This window comes from Cucurbita pepo, chromosome 7 (genome assembly GCF_057944985.1).
Source record: "Cucurbita pepo subsp. pepo isolate OVF chromosome 7, ASM5794498v1, whole genome shotgun sequence".
Taxonomy (NCBI): domain Eukaryota; kingdom Viridiplantae; phylum Streptophyta; class Magnoliopsida; order Cucurbitales; family Cucurbitaceae; genus Cucurbita; species Cucurbita pepo.
The window spans coordinates 11,524,420-11,542,250 of record NC_141804.1 but is presented as its reverse complement, the minus strand read 5'-3'; the positions used below and the strand labels follow the sequence as shown (position 1 = coordinate 11,542,250).

The following is a 17,831-nucleotide window of genomic DNA, read 5'->3' as shown; positions in this document are numbered from 1 at the left end:
TTAAAAGGCAGGCATAGAAAATGTCATTTCCATTCATTTCTTAGTGGGTTTTTTTTTTCTTTTTTCTTTTTTTTTTTTAATTTACTTTTGACTTTTGACTTTTTATTTATTTTTAGATAATACCTAAATTTCAAAATTTTTTTAGTGCATAGTATTCTTATGATATTAATTTTAATGGACTATGAAAGTGGACCTAACACAACTCTTTAATGCTATTCCAAATAAAATATGGGTTTTGTAAAAATTAAAAAATATTTGTCAATTTATGAAATATTATTTAAAAAAAAATCTCTCATAATTAAATTAAAAATTTTAAATTTATGCATGTTCGGTGCTTCAAATTTAGAAAGTATTTGATTTTTGTGTTTAACAAGTCATTGATTTTGTAACAATCTAAGTTAACCGCTAGCAGATATTGTCTACTTTGGTCTGTTATGTATCGTTATTAGTCTCACGGTTTTAAAAAACGTCTACTAGGAAGATATTTCTATACTCAAAAAATGTTTGGTTCCCAATCTCAACCCGATGTAGAACCTCACAATCCATCCCCCTTGGAGGTTAGCGTCCTCACTAGCACACCGCCTAGTGTCTAACTCTGATACCATTTGTAACCATCCAACCTCACTATTAGCAGATATTGTCCTCTCTTAGTTTATGACATAATGTCTTGAGCCTCACAGTTTTAAAATCGGTATGTTAGGAAGAGATTTACATACCCTTACCAGGTCTATTCAACCTTTTTTTTTTTAATTTATGAACAAAATTAAAATTTTATGGTTGAAGATATTATATTTCAATTAAGATAATTATAATATATTTTTTTTAATTTCAAGAACATATTAAATAATTTTTAAAGTTTATAAATTAAATAAATACAAATTAATTTAGCTTTTTAAAGAATTATATAATTATATAACCTAAAACATTAAAAATAAATAAATAAATAAGCAATTTCTCTCTCTCTCTCCAATAATTTTCCTAAGCTATTATACTTTTCATTATTTACATTTATTAACTTTTTCATTCATTTTATTGATTTTTTTTTTTTTAACTATTATTCCAGTGTTTCACACATGTTAGATGAACACAACTCTCCACGTGATATTGTCCACTTTGAGTATAAGCTCTCATGGCTTTGCTTTGGGATTCCCCAAAAGGTCTCACACCAATCGAGTTAGTATTCTTTGTTTATAAATCCATGATCATTCCCTAAATTAGTCGATGTGGGACTTTCATCATCCAACACCTCCTCTCGGACAAAGCACGCCTCCCCTTAATCGAGGCTCGACTCCTTTGGAGTCTTGGTCATTTTTTACTGCCTACGAGGAGGCTTGACTTCTTTTTCTTTTAGAGTCCTTTTTCTTTTGGGCTCTGATACTATGTTAGACAAACACGACTCTCCACAATGGTATGATATTGTCTACTTTAAGCATAAGCTCTCATGGCTTTGCTTTGAGACTTTTTATGCACTAAACTTTGAGCTAAACATTTATTCATTCATGATGAGATTTAACATCGATGGTAGGGGAAACAAAACATTTCATATATGTGTAGAAACTTCTTCCTAATAGACGTATTTTAAAATTGTGAGGTTGACGGCTGTTGACTTGGACTGTTACAAATGGTATCAGAGTCAGACACCGAACGGTGTATAGTGAGGACGCTGGCCCCAAGTGGTGGATTGTGAGATTCACATCGGTTGGAGAGGGGAACAAAACATTTTCTTATATGGGCGTGGAAACCTCTCTTTAGTAAACGCGTTTTAAAACTATGAGACTGACGACGATATATAACAAGCTAAAGCGGATAATATCTGTTAGAGATGGGTTTTAGCTATCGATTCTAGTTTTAATGTTTTTGACGGGACCTAAAAATTTTTGTATTCATAATACTTTAAGATAATTAGCAAATTAAGCGTTTTTCACTTGTTCAATACCGCTTTTCGCCCTTAAAGGAAGAGATTTTAAATTTTAATTTTAAAAAATTATGTTTCTTTAATTTAAGAACAAATTTTTAAATTTCTTTAGGTTTAAAAATTTTGCTTTTTTTTTTATATTTTTTTTAATATATGTAGAAAGTAAATATAGAAAACCCTAATATTTATAATTTAAGTAAAAATAAATTAAACATTTCGATATGAAAATTATTTAAAAAAAAAGAAAAAACAAATAATGAGTCAGAGACGAGTATAAAAGGAGAAGAGAGAGGCAGAGGCGAAAATAAGAAGCTTACGGCGGGAAAAAGAAACAGAGCACACAACGCAAAGCAAGCCTTCGTAAAAGCAATCTCTCTTTCTCTCTTCCATTCTGTATAAATTCAACTCCCAAACACCTTAAGCGAATTCCAGATTCTCTCTCTCTCTCTCTCTCTCTCTCTCTGCTTCCAATCTTCGTTCTGGAAGGATTTTGATGCACAACTTTACAGGAGGAAGGAGGCGGAAGTTCAACCTTCTGCACTAACGTTTCCAATCACTCCAAATCTTCTGATCTCGAGTTCGGTAACTGGATCCGTAGCAGGTTCGTGTTCTTCATCTTCTTCCTCCAGCATTTGCTTTCTCTTCTTCATTGAATTAGTTAACTGTTTTAAGTTTTGCTTTCTGAAGATGTAACTGCTGATATTTGTAAGATTTATAACGTTTTTCTCTGAAATGTGTTCTCTGATGGTAATGTGTTGTGGTCTGGTAAAGATTTTCTCTGCCTCGAATAGATCGTTTTAGTATTTGCGATTCAAACTTCGATTTCAGCATAGTGTATTTGAAAATGAAAAGGATATTGATCTGTACTGTGCTGCATTTCTTCGCCTAGTTGGTTTGCTTTGTAAGAAATTTAGTTATTCTTTTCTTTTATCTCCGTCGCCGGCCATCGAATAGGCTCTTCGCTAGATATTTCTTCCTATTATATTTAGTCACTCTTCCTGTTCAGTCTGAAGAAAGAAAAGGTTCTACGACGATCGGATCTGTATTAATGGCAATCAGATTTACGAACAGAGTCACAGTTTGTAGAAGTTCTTATCGTGGAAAAAAGTTTATTATCGCATATCTGGAAGTTAATATGACGGAAATGAAGATTTTAAGTAAAAGGAAGGCCATCCGCTGAGAACTGATAAACGAAGAATCATTTTGCTTCAAATTTGGTCTTCTGCAGTGCCTTCTTTTCCCTGCCAGTGCAGTACTGTTTAGCGAAACTTGGCCTAGGATCCTAGAACCGAGCCCACATAGATGCAATTACCAACCTGAGTTAAAGTATCAATGGTTATTTTATTCTAATCCTAATTTAAACTCAATGAAGGAGTATAATCGTCATAAAAGGAGTTTGGTAGAAGTTATTCCCCTGCAACGGACTTAAAACTCCAAGAAATAGGCCTTTTGTGCCCATTGCTCAAACTTGATGATGACTGATGCTCGCACGTATCCCGACGAACCAGCTTTTCTGGAATATAGAGTTGAAATTTCGGGTTATCGGCTGATCGCCGAAAGGCGCATGTGATGCCGTACCTGGCGGAAGGGATCCGGATATTTATTTATTAATTTCCTTTTAGGTAGGGTTACAGCAGCGGCACCGGATCCCTGTTGAAGCGTGAAATTAAGTCAAACCGCGTCAAACGTGCACTTGATGGTGTTGATTTGATCCATCACAAACTGCTTCATAGATTTAAAAAACATGAATACGCAACAGATCTCGAGAGCAAAAGCAAAAGACATAACGACTCAATAAGTTAATTCCTAACTCCTATGGTAGATTTCAAACTGTAATTTTCAGTTTTTAACCCACACCTAACTTCAGATTTTGCGATTAGTAATTGAGATTTCTTACCGCATGGCTTCCAACTCTTTGTAATTGCTTCAGGGAAGTGAAGCAAGCAGGACAGAAAACCCAGTTTGATTATACTATACAACCAGAAATGGACGAAATGTAGTCTGGCTTTAGTAGACATGGAGACAAGCGGCGGAGGAAGCTCCGTTCAGGGGAGCTGCATATTCAAGGCTGATACATGGTGTAGCCAATTTCGTAATTGGTCCAATCCTTGGATGGCAAGATACATTTACGCTTTGATGTTTCTAATTGCTAATTTGTTGGCATGGGCTGTCCGGGATTATGGCCGTGGCGCCTTGACAGAGATGGAAAGTAAGACTCCTTTCTTCCTAACCATTATAAAACTTTTGTAAATGTTCACATCTTTCTGGTTGATACTACAATTTCCCTTGTTTTCTATTAAACCCAACTGTATCTCCTTTGTATTGTTTAAATGTGGCTTCATGTCTACTTAATGAAACATGTTTCTTTCAGATTTAAAAGTATCTAGGGAGGGAAATGATTGTTTGTTTGATTCTCATCCGAAGTAGTACTGATTTTAATCATCACTTCTGTTACCATGTTCAATGTGAAATTGATCATATGTACATTAGTTTTCTGTATAATATTTGCATTTACACATGGCATTATCTCAACTATTTTCTACAACTAAATGTTGGAATCTAACACGTGTTGAGAATGGCCATAGGATTAAAAGGATGTCACGGAGCGCGTGATTGTCTAGGTGCTGAAGGAGTTCTTCGTGTGAGCTTGGGTTGCTTTGTATCCTTAACTGAATTAGCAGTGTTTTGAGTTATAGTTTAATTTCAAGCTACAGTCAATATCTAGTCCTTAACTTCTATTTAGATATTTTATTTCACCATGTTTCTTTCTACAACGGGCACTTCGAAGATGCGAGGACGCCGAAGTAATTGGCATTCTGGATGGTGGTCGGCCAAGATTATCTTATGGATTGCTTTCACAATCATTCCCTTTGTGCTTCCTTCCACCGTTATTCGGCTGTATGGTTAGTCCCCCCACCTCTCTCTCTATCAAAAAAAAAAAAAAAAAAAAAAAAAAAACGCATGAAGTAACTAATTTTTTATGCCTATTTTTCCAGGGGCCATTGCACATTTCGGTGCCGGGTACTTTCTTTTACATCGATGTACATTACTTCAAAGTTTACCCAAACTTTCATATTTTGTTATCTGAAGTTGGTGTAATATGTTCAGAATTTAACCAAAAGATTTCGATTGCTTAAACGTAACGTTTAAATTATTTACCATTTTCAGGGTCTTTCTCCTGATTCAGCTCGTAAGCGTAATAAGCTTTATAACATGGTTGAATGATTGTTGTCAGTCCGACAAGCGTGCAGACAGATGGTAAGCTACCTTGCCTCATTCTTTGTATACCAAATTCTCTTAATTCTTCAGTTTTGATTAGCTCTGTCACATTTCAAAATTCGCAGTACTTTTTGCAGGTATGAATTATTTCTTACAAAAAAGGAACATATATGGATATATTTATCTATTATACAATATATATTAAAGGAAATAAGAATCTTGAAAAGTTAGTTGAAGAAGCGTTCTGACAGTCAAAAAATGTGAAATGTATACAAGCATTAGATCTTGGCATTTTGACAAAAATATAAAGATAGTATAACATGTGAAAAAGCGACAGGCTTCTAAATTTGAGCTAATTTCCTTACAGTCAAATACACATCATGTTACTAGCGACCATGGCATATGTCATCTGTTTGGTTGGGATCATTTCGATGTACATTTGGTATGTGCCTCAACCGACTTGCTTCCTCAACATTTTTTTCATTACGTGGACACTTGTATTACTTCAACTCATGACCAGCGTTTCTCTCCATCCAAAAGTAAGCTCCAATCTCATTTCTTAAACTTCCCTTTAACTGAATGATTTGTTGTATGACTCTCCTAACTAAGACCACAACAGGTGAATGCTGGCATCTTGACTCCAGGTCTGATGGGTCTCTATATAGTATTTATCTGCTGGTGTGCCATTAGAAGGTACGATGATCTTTTTTATTATCATTTAGGCCTAGATGATTATATAGTCGACAACTAAGTATCTGATTTTTAGGACAAATATATATTATTTTAATCGGTTGAACTATGATTAAATGAACAATTAACTAGAACTAGCTCAATCTTTTAGATCGAGTTCTCTTAGAACTTTAAAACTTTATTTTTTTCTACTACAAAAATTCATTCACCGGCCAATCTACTGTTATTTACTCACATTAGTCCTTGTTATGGTTATTAATTGTGTTATGTTTTTAGGAATTCCAGAAATGCTCGATTTCTAACTAACTTCGACAATATAAACTTGCAGTGAACGAGGAGGAGGGAAGTGTGTCAGAAATGAAGAGACTTCAACCAAAACCGACTGGCTAACCATCATTGTAAGATATTCCTTTTTTTTTTTTTTTCTTTTTTTTTTTTTCTTCAATCAACTTCAAGATCTACATACTTCTGAAATGCATTATTAGGGAAACAATAATAGCCAACTATAATATAAGGGTATTTTTGTAAATTACTTCCAAAATACTTTGGTCAAAAAGATTTTACTACTAAAACTTCGTTTAAAATTCCACTTTAATCCTTAACATTAAATATAAAATATAATATTTTTTTTTCCAATTACTATTTTTATGAAATAATTTCATTCTAGTCCAACTATTACGCAAGTTAAAACAATCATAACGCGTGTGACAGAGCTTTATCGTTGCTGTACTCGCAATGGTTATTGCGACATTCTCCACCGGAATAGACTCAAAATGCTTCCAGGTGCGTTCTGCACTCCCAAAAAGCTTTATTTCATTATTATTATTATTATTATTATTCCCACCCAAAAAAGAAAAGAATTAATTTATAAAAGCTGCAGCTCAGGAAGGATGACAAACAGGATGAAGAAGATGATGTTCCATATGGCTACGGCTTTTTCCACTTGGTTTTCGCCACCGGAGCAATGTACTTTGCAATGCTTTTGATTGGTTGGAATACGCATCATCATCCCATTCGAAAGTAAGTTTCTCCCACTCCCATCCTTTTTTGTCCACTACTTCACAGATTTGTTAAAAATATATCCTTTATTTATACCTTTAAAATTTAGAATTTTTTTAAAAAAATAAAATTTTTGGCTCAAGAAATGGTTTTATTAAAATAAAAGTACATTTAAATCATTGCCTACTTTTTTCTTTTTTCTTTTTTCATTTTTCATGTACTAATATGGTGAATGATGTGTTGGTTGGTTAAAACATTGTATTCAAGATCAAAACTAGATGTAGGTTAGTTAAAGAACCATTTATTTATATGCATGCATATGAAAATTTAAAAAATAATTAGACCCTTCACAAAGTATCTACAGGGAAATTGTCTCCTTTAGTTAAACTTAAAAGAGTAAATGCATATAAAATCTGATTTTCATAATTAAGAGATTATGTGTATATATAAATTAGAAGGTAAAACTTAATCTAAAAATCTCTCAACAGACAATTTTAGTTAATTTTTAAAATTTTAATAATAGTAGTGGAGTACCCAAAAATACATTTGAGGTGAAATTATAAATTTATTTTTTGATTTTTAAGAGTCCTGTTTCTTAAACTTTTAAAATTATAAATTTTTAAAAATTTATAGATTTATTAGACATTTAATATATTAATTGCTTTTTAAAAATTTACTAGGTATAAAATAAAAAATATAAAGATGTATCAACCATTTCTAAAAATTTAAGAATACACAAAACTAAACTTATAATTTATAATTTAGTGTAGAGGGCATTATTAGGTATGTGTTGGAAAGTGTAAAAATTCTATAAAGAATATTAAAAGATTTAAAGAAACCAACGACAAAGTTGCACAAAATCATCCACTAAGTCACTTCTGCATCATTTAATACCCCTTTTGTATGACCAAAGCAGAGTTTAAAATGGCAACCAAATCTTGCTACTATAATAGGTAGCACTTCAATTCTAGAATCTGACTTTAAGTTCCATCTCTTTACCTTTGTTTCCGTTGATCAAAACCAGCTTTAGATCCCACCAAGTGTTGCCTCCTTGACTCCTTAACTTTAAGACTCCATTAACCATTTCCTTTTTACAAAATAAACAGATAAACGGCATCTCAAAGATTCCTACGGGCCCTTTCTCAGGCATTCCTTTTTACAAAATAAACAGATAAACGGCATCTCAAAGATTCCTACGGGCCCTTTCTTAGACTCGACATTGACTCAGACTCCAACTAACCTAATAAATATTAATCAATGCTATAATTCATGATTATATTGTTGTTTATGCTGATGATGAGTAAGGGGTCAAAAGTTGATTCCATTTTGTTTGATGGTCGCTTTTGAATAATGCAGGTGGACTATTGACGTGGGATGGACAAGCACTTGGGTTAAGATTGTGAATGAATGGCTCGCTGTCTGTGTTTACTGTGAGTTTCTTTTCTGACAACGCCGTTTAGGTTTGAGTTTTGTTTCTTAAGGAAAAAAAAAAGGATTTTGCAAAAAATTAAAAATAAATAAAAGAGGATGTTTTGAACATTTTTTCTTTGACAATTTTCTTTTTCTTATGAGAAAAAGTTGTCTGATAATCTCTCTGATTTCCACTTTCAAATTTTGAACATTGCAAGTAGTTTTTAAAACTAAAAAATATGGCTCCATTTGGTTGTTGGTTTTTTCAAAAGAAGGTTGTATAAACTTTCATCCATGACTTCATTTCTTTTGTTATTTACTCTCTAAACATATTTTTTCAAAATTCAAATCAACTAAAAAAATATATATTTAAAAAAAAAATTGTTGTATCTTTAAATTTGGTTAAAAATTCAAATGTTTTCTGATGAAAAATATATTTAGTGTAGAGAAATGATGAAAACCAAAAACAATTGTAAAAAATAAAAAATTGAATGATTATCAAATGGACTCATAGTTTTTAAAATTTTTATTTTTGTCTTTAAAATTTGACCAAAAATTTCAATGTTTCTATAAAAGATGAAACTTTAGTAAATAAATTTGGAGAAAAGAAACATATTTTTAAAAATAGAAAACTAAAAACTAGTGATCAAATGTGAGCCATAAGTTATCTTTAAAACAATATTCTATTGTCCAAAGCAAAAAAAATGGAGTTTTTTTTTTTTTATTTTCTTAAAATATATTATTTAGAAGTTTTTGTTTTGGTTTTGGTTAAATGTTGTTAAAAAATTATCTTCGTAACTATTTTGGCAGTATGGATGGTGGTGGCTCCAGTGATATGGAAGAACAGGCAGAGTATAGTAGGAGCTGTATGAGAAGCACTGACCTTCGCCCCATATTCATTCGTTGCGTGGCTGCAAACACCCTCAATCTCAATATTCCTTGCTTTGCTGCTGTGATTAAGCGACTGCAAAATTCAAAACATGTAATTTCCACACACACAGAAAAAAAAAAAACCCTATTTTTATTTAGTTTTGATTGATGATTGGATTTGTTCCATTTCTCAATGCCACCCGAAAAGATAGGCATCTCCACAAATAGGAAAGAAAAAAATTTATTGTAGCCCCCTAACATATTGTCCCATTTGTAAATATACACCAGCTTGTTAAATTTATGGACCATATTATTATAAAATTAGAAATTTCAAATTAGAAAACTGCCAATAAAGCTTTTGTAAGATGTTTAAACGTAATTAATTGCAAATCACTATCAATTATATAAGAATATATAAGAATATATAAGAAATAAGAATTACCCCTAGAAAATATTCTACCAATCACTACTAAAATTGAACATAACTCACAAGTAGTAGTTAAAATATAACAATTTTCAAATTTTTACCTAAACAACAAGTAATTTCAAATGAGCTCAAAAAGCTCGATTTTCTCCTTAAGTATTTCACATTTAAAATCATTTTGCTTAGATAAATATATACAATAATTAAACAATGTGCCTAGAAAATAAAGTGTAGCCATGTTTAACCAAAAAAAAAAAAAAAAAAACCTTTTCCTTTGATAAAATACACAAGAATGAAGCAAATCAACAATTTAATGGCAAACATTTTCAAATAAGGTAAGAGGTTCAAGTTTATCCTAAGATATAACTCAACTAGTTAAAACAATAATTGATTTTCTCTAAGTACTTGATAGAAAATAAAGTGTTAGGCGTGTAAAAATCATTTTCTCCTAAGTACTTCCTAGAAAATAAAGAAGCAAATGTGTAAAAAAAAAAATATTGAAGCGGTTCAGGTTAGAGAAAGATCATACATGGTTTCTCAACACCTTTAGTATATAGACAGAGTTCGCTGAACCGTCGCTGCAAAGCCTGCAATTTGATCTGTCTGCTACAAATTCTTCCAGACAACAATATAATAGTAACTCACAGCAATGAACAAATTATGTAATTCACAAAAAAGAGTGAAAAAAAAACACAGAAAAAAAGAAAAAAAAAAAAAACAAATTATACAATTTGAGAGGGGAAGTTCGTAAATAAAACCACAAATAACCCGTCGGAAACTCCCTTACTAACACCTAAAATCACCACCGTGGCCTAGAAAAATAATCTACGCCTCCACCATTGAAATAAATCTGGGTTGAAACCCCTATACTCTGACTCCTCTCTTAAGATCTCCCCCCTCGGATATCAAACAAAATGTACAGCGCCAATCAGATAATTTGACTCTCTTTTATCTCAAGGGATAAACAGATTATAATAAGAGCATTACAATGGATACCAAAACATTTTCACCGAGGGATTTGATGGTATGAGCAAATAAGACAATGCCAGGGCTATTCCATTCTCTAACTAGCCAAATGGGTTACCTCCGGTGGACGAGAAAGGGTTCGGAGTAGCAGGAGCTGGGAATCTACCAGCTGTCTGCTGGCTCATATCCGTGTACCCATGAGCGACTCCCTCGTTTCCATAGTTGCCAAGTCCAGGATGCCTGAAATAAATTTTAATCCCCCATTAGGTGAAAACTCGTAGCCAAATCATAGTACATATGAAAATTGTTCAGACTCCATTAAATGTGATAATTTATCATTTAAAGCTTTCCAGTAAAAAGATTTTTCTCCAATAACCGATTACTTTTCGAGTCTCGATACGAATGCCAGTTCTTACTAGTTATGATCATATGCAATCCATTTTGCGGAACAAATTTTTTTTTCTTTTTTTAAGAATTGCTAGTGTCTAAGTCTGCTTTTGTGTATGAAAACAATAATTACCTGTAAGGTTGCACATTACTGGCTACTTGCCGTCCCATGTAAGGCGGCCCTGGGATATCAAAGCAGAATTTTAGCACATCAAGCATTGCAATATATTACGTGCGTGTCTCGTGGTGTTAAAAGGATGGGATCATTTTACTTGAATGCATTGTAGATGGATATGATGCCTGGGGAGGCAAATGTGATAAGTTAGATGGTGCCTGTTGTGGTATCCATGCTGATGCAGGATTACCATAGCCGGGAGTACGTATTAAATTTGATCCGGGTTGCCCACTCGGTAAAGCATTTTGCAACGGTGCCATTGAAGGGAACTGCAAAGAAAGCAAATGCATTTAGAGATGCATCTTAAATTGTAGAAGAAATTCAGAAAATAAATAACAGAAAGATACGTTATATCGATTTATAACTCAAAGCACACTACGTAAATTACCAATGAGTAAACCAAGAATAATCGTCACAATTCAATTTGTTAGCTGATATAAAGGAACGTTTACAGAAGTATGGATGTTCAACGAAACAGTGAGCTAGAATTAAAATACTAGAAGAATTTTAAGATGTTAAATCTTGTTGAAGGAGCGTATTAATAATCTAAATCAGTAGTGACATGATTATACACCAACTATATAAAGTACAAAAGGCCAAATGTCAAAATTAACATCAACATACCTGAGATTGTTCGCTGCTGAGATCGAATGGATTTGTAGATATTGAAGGTTGTGGGAAACTTGGCATGGGCTGCAAAGTGAATGAAAATTCAGAGTCATCAAGATTTAAGTGGAAATCTTCGTGAAAATTCCCAAACAATGAACTTAGTAGTTTCAGACAGAAAAAAATACCATTGGAGAATTATATGGCATTACATATCCCATGGGACGAGGCGGAATAGTATGCCACCCTGGGACTGGTGCAGGGTAGGATGAGTAATTAAGAGCAAAAAGATCCTGCAGACGATTGGGAATTTGGCAGTTGTAATAGAACGCAAGGAGATCAACAAAAACCAAAATTAATTATTTAATTAATGGAGCACGAAAGAGAAGGGAGAAGTAATTACGGCTGGTAGTTCTTTTCTCCCGCTTGGCTTTACTTCGGGTGCAGAAGTTGGTGGTACACCAGAAGCTGTCCCCTGCGCAGGACTTGAAAAATCTTGGGGTGCGGGGGCATGTGCTGCTGGATTACTTAGAGGTCCTTGAGAATTAGCAGAAAGTGAAGCATTCCATGGCTACCAGAAACCGCCAAAAAGATCAAAATGAATAATGTTTCTTTTAAACAACATAGCATCCAAAATAGAGAGCCAAGCAAGTCTACAACATAAAAACCACCTGATTGATGGATCTGTCAATTGACGGCGGAAATTGTTGACCCCCGGGTTGAGAATTACCACCAGGAAATAAAGAATGTGTCTGTGACTGCATGTTAGACCATTGCCCTGAACCAGAACATGAAAAGCAGTTTTAGCCAGTATGGACTAATTGCGTTAGTATAAATCAAGGGCCAGCTAATGAAGCACCTGATGGAGGAAATGTTGACAAGCCAGTCCCTGGGGCAGCTGAGGGTGCCCCGCCAGCAAAGGGAGGAGGCATAAGGGTGTTTCCTCCTGATCCAAAAGAAGGATCAAAACCAGATGGCAACATCGTCATGTTGCTCACCGGTGCAGTAGGTACAGCACCAACAGCACCATGTGATCCAGAAACTCCAGGTACAGAAGCTGAAACTGACAATTGGGAAAGTACAGATTCTAATGTGCCAACATTAGCAGGTGCAGGAGCAGGAGCAGGAGCAGGAGGCGCCTGAGGGACATCAAATGATGCCCAATTGTTGTCGTTATTAGAGTTCACTGCATGTGTTACAGATTGTGGAGCAGAGCTTTGTGGTGGCTGTGGAACTGCTGAAGCAATAGGATCAGGCTCTGCATCAAAATCAATTAAACTTCCAGAAGGTTCCAATTTAGTTTCCACGACGCTCTCACTGATGGACCCTAAGCTACTGGAAGAAGCAGTTCTCTGAAAATTTAAATAATACATGGTATAAATTCACGTATGATTTACTCCAGTAACAATGGAAAAAGGCAAGAGTAATCTCAAAGGAAAATAATACTGACAATCACTCAAAGATAGAATGACAACTGATGAGCTAACACCAACAGGTTCACAAGCAGCATGTTAAAAAAGGTTGTGAATAGCTCAATATTATGAGCAGTGGCAGAGAAGAGAGAGTGTTTGAAGACCGAGGTATTGTTAAGCAATGAGGCCTAGGGGTTAACAACAAAGAGCAGAAGAACAAGACACAGATCAAGAATGCAGCAATTAATCATAAGGATCCATAGTTGCTGTACATGGAGTTTTCTCACAAACATGAGGATAAAAATAAATCAATTTCATAAGAAAAGCTAATTAAAAATACTTCCCTGAGAATTTACTAATAAGCATAAATCTCAAAATCATTCTAACTCCTCTCCTAAGACAGTAAACTTAAATCTCCCACACTTTATCACGTTACAGCCTGAAAGCATACAGTACAACTAAGTCCAAAATTTTTAATTGGATAGACACAAAAACTTAATTGCCAATCATAGAGACGGCTCTTGTTGAGATAACAAGAAACGTACTGAATGAGTTGGAATTTAAATGCAGCAGCTCAAAAAAAAAAAAAAAAAAAAAAAAAATCGATAAATACCAAATCTCAGAAGAAGGAAATGTCAATGACAAGGGAATTTTTTATGGAAACTAACATGCAGATAAACACAGAATAGAGGGAAAGGGGCACTTGGATAGCAATATGAAGCACACATAGAATTTATGTGCTCATTAAAGAAAGCCTCACCTGTTTATGCACAGAGCTATCAGCAGCCTTGCTACCACCACTAATTTTTGGTGGTTCAATTACACGAAGTGGAGATACGTTCTCTCCCAAAATATCCCTAACAGGTCGCACCATGGGGGGACTGGAAGCATCCAGATCATTAGGTTGCTCGGGTGACCTGCCTCCAATTTTTGAATCTCCATCAGATGATCTTGCATCTTCAACTCTTTTTCCATTTCCAAATCTGTCTTCTCGACGCCAATCATTCACAACCTCAGGACGAGAAGGACTCATAAAATCACCAAACTGCCGATTTTCATGATCAGATCCTGGACTTCTTCTACCATCAAAGTTTCTTCCACCAGGACTAGATCTTTCATTGTAACGGCGGTCTTCATATGGTGGGCTTCTAGAACCTCCTCGATATGTATCTGTTCTCCTATTTTCATTATATTCCTCTTTCTCACCCTGTGTCCTCAATTAAGATTGGATTGTTACTTAGAATCATGATCAAATGAAACATTACTGAACTTAAGAATTGAATCAAGATGATGAGAGTTACTGCTTGATTCATCTTAGAGAAGTTAGCAAAGAAGGATTGGGGGCATCTCACCGATTTTACCCTAGGCGGCTTGTCAAAATTTTTATCACCACTATATCTTCTATCCACATAAACATGCTTAATAAAGTCTCTGAGTCTCATAACGTTACTGGAAAGAAAAGTTTATTTCAGTACAACATCCTTTGGGGCCAACATAACAATATAGCATTCAAAAAATTTTTAAAAATTTAAAAAGTAAAAAGTAAATTAGAATGACCTGCTGTCAGGAAAAGAATGACGCTGTGGATCCAACTCTTTAAAGTAAATTTCCCTTGCACGCTATGAACATGAAAAGAGATCACATAAAAGAAAAATATGAGAACATCAGGATTCTTAACAGTGGAAAGCTGACTCTTGGAAACAAAAGTAAACATACATGTGCAGCATACCTGATTTCCACCCTCTTGAAGAGCGCTGACTTCTTGAGAAGTAAATTTGGCCATTGATATTGATTTTACCCGGTGTGTAAACTCACGGCTATTTGATTAGTGAAATCAAGTAAGTTTTTACCAATTAAATGAATATAATAGAAGAAAGTATTGAGCAATGCGATTAATGCAACTATATGACCATTGATTGATTTGCGTGACTTTGGAGGATCCGAAATCGAAAATAGAAGAGAAACTGAACAAATACAAAAACGATGCACACTTACTGTATTCCACTACAAGTTGTACAAACAAACGTCCAGAAATTCGTGCAGACGTACTGTGGTCCCTGCATGTGTTTCAGTAAAATTGATTTAATTTCACGTGAACATTGTAGCCAAAGGTCTTGTGACTTCTAAATGTTCATTCTAACTTCCTTTCATGGATTTACGATTTTAAGAAGAAAAAAATCAAGAAGAGGTCAAAAGGAACGACTGGAATTTCTTTACGACGAAGCGAATATTTAACTTCATTCAACCAAATACAACGAAAAGAAACATGATAGTGAGAAAGGCAGTAATAATGTACCAGGCTGTTGCAGTTGATGCACCGGCGATTCTCCTGAAGCTTCAGGAGACCGCGAATAATCCGTTCGTTCTTCTCATCCTCCCTCACTCGATTCGCCATATAGGCCAACCTACATCAATTGAGATCAATGTTAAGCAAGACAATCAACAATAAGCTCCAAATAGACGAACTCAAATGGAATCTCCACATCAAAATCACTGTCTATCGAATATGTTTCACAAAACAAGTAGAGAAAACGCGAACACAACGTTTTATCCGGTGTTCATTTCAAAAGATGAATCAATTACAAGAACAGTACATTAAAAAAGAAAGCAAAGGAAATCCGAATGCACAATTGGAGAAGTCAACAATGAACGATCTCAATTACACATTTCTTTTTCAGCAATCAAACAAAACCTCAATTAAACAACGAAAAGTCCAAGAATCCAAACACAGCGGATCTGAAAAAGCAAAACCTCTCCTAGACTGAACAACACGAGTAGAATCAAAACAAAGAACGTCCATAGAAACCTAGGCAAGTAAAAAATTGAAACGAAAAATCGAAAACAGACCGAAATCAGCAGACAAAACACGATTATTACTTCTTCTTGTTCAGCAGCAGCCTTTCAAGCTGACTAGAAAGCTCAATCGATCCACCAGCAACTTAGAAACAAAGAAAGAACGAAAAAGAAGAGAGAGAGAGAGAGAGAGAGAGTTGCAGATCCTTTTTCTTCAGTATCGGTAACTATGGCCTCTCTCTTGTACAGCTAAGAGCTTAAAAACTCCCTTCGGCTTTTGCCTTAAAATTGTCTAGAGAGAGAGAGGGGGGGCGGGGGGTTTTGGAGGGGAGAGATGGGATGGATCTGGGATATTTTACGGTGTTCTCGGGAGTAGAGTAATTATCCTGTTCCCACATTTGTCGCACGCCCGACTTCCATGGCGTTGGACTGTTAAAGTCTTTCATTTATTGTCGAAATTGCTTGCTGTGTCTGTGACAGTCCTCGAATTAGCAACTGTCGTCTAACTATTTGCCCTTCCATTTCTCTATAATTACTATTTTAGTCATTATAGCTGCGCCGTTTTCAAATAACGTAACAAACAGACCGACATGTCGGAACTTGAAGGGTTGAGATTAGTCGTTGGTGTAGTTTTAAGCCGACAAGTCGGTATTGCGTCTGGTTTCAGTGGTAACTGAAGCCCATTAAGAATCTTTTGGGCCCAAGCCCATTAATTATGGACTCGGGTAGGGTCGGTTAAGATATATATATATATATATAAATATCTTAACTAATTAACAAAAAAAAAATTAATTTTAAATATTTTATTTACTAAAATTCCTCTACGAATTTATTTTATTTTCTTTTTTTTTTTTACTCTAAATACGTTATTATTTGAATGGATAATAGTTATTTAACGGTCAATTTGTGAAACTAAAAAAATTCAATATAAATATTTGAAGGGCTGGTTGGTGTATTTTGAATGATTTCGTCAAATCAATTAAATTTTTGGCGGTCTTTTTTGTTTCTGCCCGTCTTAATTGACTCGTCCATTTTCATTGAATTCTCTTTTTTTTTTTTTAAATGTATTTCAATTTTAAATCAAGTATGAATTTTAATATAAAAAATGATACATGTAATTACGTAATTACGTGTACAATTAAATTTTCATGAGCAACAAAATTACCGTTGAGATGTCTACTGGGTGGCATAGGGATGAAGAAGTCTTCTCTGCCTTTATTTATTTTGTGAAATCTATTTATTTTTGCAAAGATCGGGACAATAATTCGAGTTCCCACAAATACTTTTTTCAATTTATTTCTTTTAATTTTAATGTAATCTTTATTAAAAATTATTTTTAAAAATCATAATCAAATATTCTCCTAATAATTTTAATACTGAAATGTATGGTTGAACATATTCTTTAGTTTAAATATTATGGTCAAAAGGTAAAAATATACATACATATATATGTATTTTAAAATACATGTTGAACATATATTTATATTAATTAATGCGAAAAATTAGGTGAGGACAAGAAAAAATTATTTGCGGTCAATTTAAGGGAAATTGAACCTGAGTAAATTTCAAAAGAAATAAAACATTATGGTGAAATTGATAAAGCTTTTGATTGTTCTCAATTATAATCGATCTTACAGTATTTAAGTTATTTAAGTTACTCTATCTAAAAATAGAATTTAAAAATAGTATTATTTATCTTACTGTATCTTACCGTTTATTTCAAGTTACTCTATCTAAAAATAGAATTTAAAAATAGTATTATTTTTTATTATCTGAGAATTTAGATCGAAAAAATCAATAACTCAATAGTAACTATATAGTGATAGACAAAATAACCTAACTCAATCCTAACTAAAACTCTGCTAAAGATTTATGTCCGTCATAAATCCATAACAAATTATAAAATAAAATCTTAAAACTTCAAATAACAATAATTATACGTTGCTCATATGGAAATCAACCCAG

General features: G+C 33.8%; 2 protein-coding genes across 6 annotated transcripts; one reads left to right on the top strand and one right to left on the bottom strand.

The window, feature by feature from the left end:
- The first annotated feature begins 2,235 nt into the window (after window positions 1–2,235).
- Window positions 2,236–9,400, top strand: LOC111798516 (uncharacterized). Of its 4 annotated transcripts, none has more exons than XM_087125403.1 (14): window positions 2,236–2,516; window positions 3,542–3,733; window positions 3,846–4,124; window positions 4,501–4,574; window positions 4,659–4,818; window positions 4,912–4,936; window positions 5,084–5,173; window positions 5,502–5,673; window positions 5,754–5,827; window positions 6,153–6,222; window positions 6,536–6,607; window positions 6,705–6,844; window positions 8,180–8,253; window positions 9,044–9,400. In XM_087125403.1, exons 3-14 carry the CDS (start codon window positions 3,932–3,934, stop codon window positions 9,103–9,105), a joined length of 1,206 nt encoding a protein of 401 aa, XP_086981529.1. In that variant the 5' UTR covers window positions 2,236–2,516; window positions 3,542–3,733; window positions 3,846–3,931; the 3' UTR covers window positions 9,106–9,400. The 4 variants fall into 4 exon arrangements, with proteins under 4 accessions (XP_086981529.1, XP_086981528.1, XP_086981527.1 ...); XM_087125402.1 differs by having other exon boundaries at window positions 3,538–3,713; XM_087125401.1 differs by having other exon boundaries at window positions 3,538–3,733.
- A 758-nt stretch (window positions 9,401–10,158) lies between these two features.
- Window positions 10,159–16,165, bottom strand: LOC111798515 (uncharacterized). 2 transcript variants are annotated; one of them, XM_023681721.2, is made up of 15 exons: window positions 15,921–16,165; window positions 15,370–15,478; window positions 15,069–15,130; window positions 14,803–14,890; window positions 14,631–14,692; window positions 14,426–14,522; window positions 13,834–14,280; window positions 12,521–13,013; window positions 12,333–12,439; window positions 12,065–12,232; window positions 11,850–11,954; window positions 11,680–11,748; window positions 11,153–11,324; window positions 11,014–11,062; window positions 10,159–10,733 (listed from the first exon to the last, which is right to left on the bottom strand). In XM_023681721.2, the coding sequence occupies exons 2-15, from the start codon at window positions 15,466–15,468 to the stop codon at window positions 10,595–10,597; spliced, it is 2,157 nt and encodes a 718-aa protein (XP_023537489.2). In that variant the 5' UTR covers window positions 15,469–15,478; window positions 15,921–16,165; the 3' UTR covers window positions 10,159–10,594. The 2 variants fall into 2 exon arrangements, with proteins under 2 accessions (XP_023537489.2, XP_023537490.2); XM_023681722.2 differs by having other exon boundaries at window positions 15,951–16,165.
- Between the last annotated feature and the right edge of the window lie 1,666 nt (window positions 16,166–17,831).

Bases quoted from the DNA above. Each gene is read 5' to 3' on its own strand.
- LOC111798516 (XM_023681723.2), top strand. From the start codon at position 3,932: ATGGAGACAAGCGGCGGAGGAAGCTCCGTTCAGGGGAGCTGCATATTC. The intron at 5,828-6,152 runs GTACGATGATCT...ATAAACTTGCAG, and splicing joins TGCTGGTGTGCCATTAGAAG to TGAACGAGGAGGAGGGAAGT. The intron at 6,223-6,535 runs GTAAGATATTCC...CGCGTGTGACAG, and splicing joins CCGACTGGCTAACCATCATT to AGCTTTATCGTTGCTGTACT.
- LOC111798515 (XM_023681721.2), bottom strand. From the start codon at position 15,468: ATGGCGAATCGAGTGAGGGAGGATGAGAAGAACGAACGGATTATTCGC. The intron at 11,325-11,679 runs GTATGTTGATGT...CTTTCTTTGCAG, and splicing joins TCAGCAGCGAACAATCTCAG to TTCCCTTCAATGGCACCGTT. The intron at 11,063-11,152 runs GTAAAATGATCC...TTGATATCCCAG, and splicing joins TCCATCTACAATGCATTCAA to GGCCGCCTTACATGGGACGG.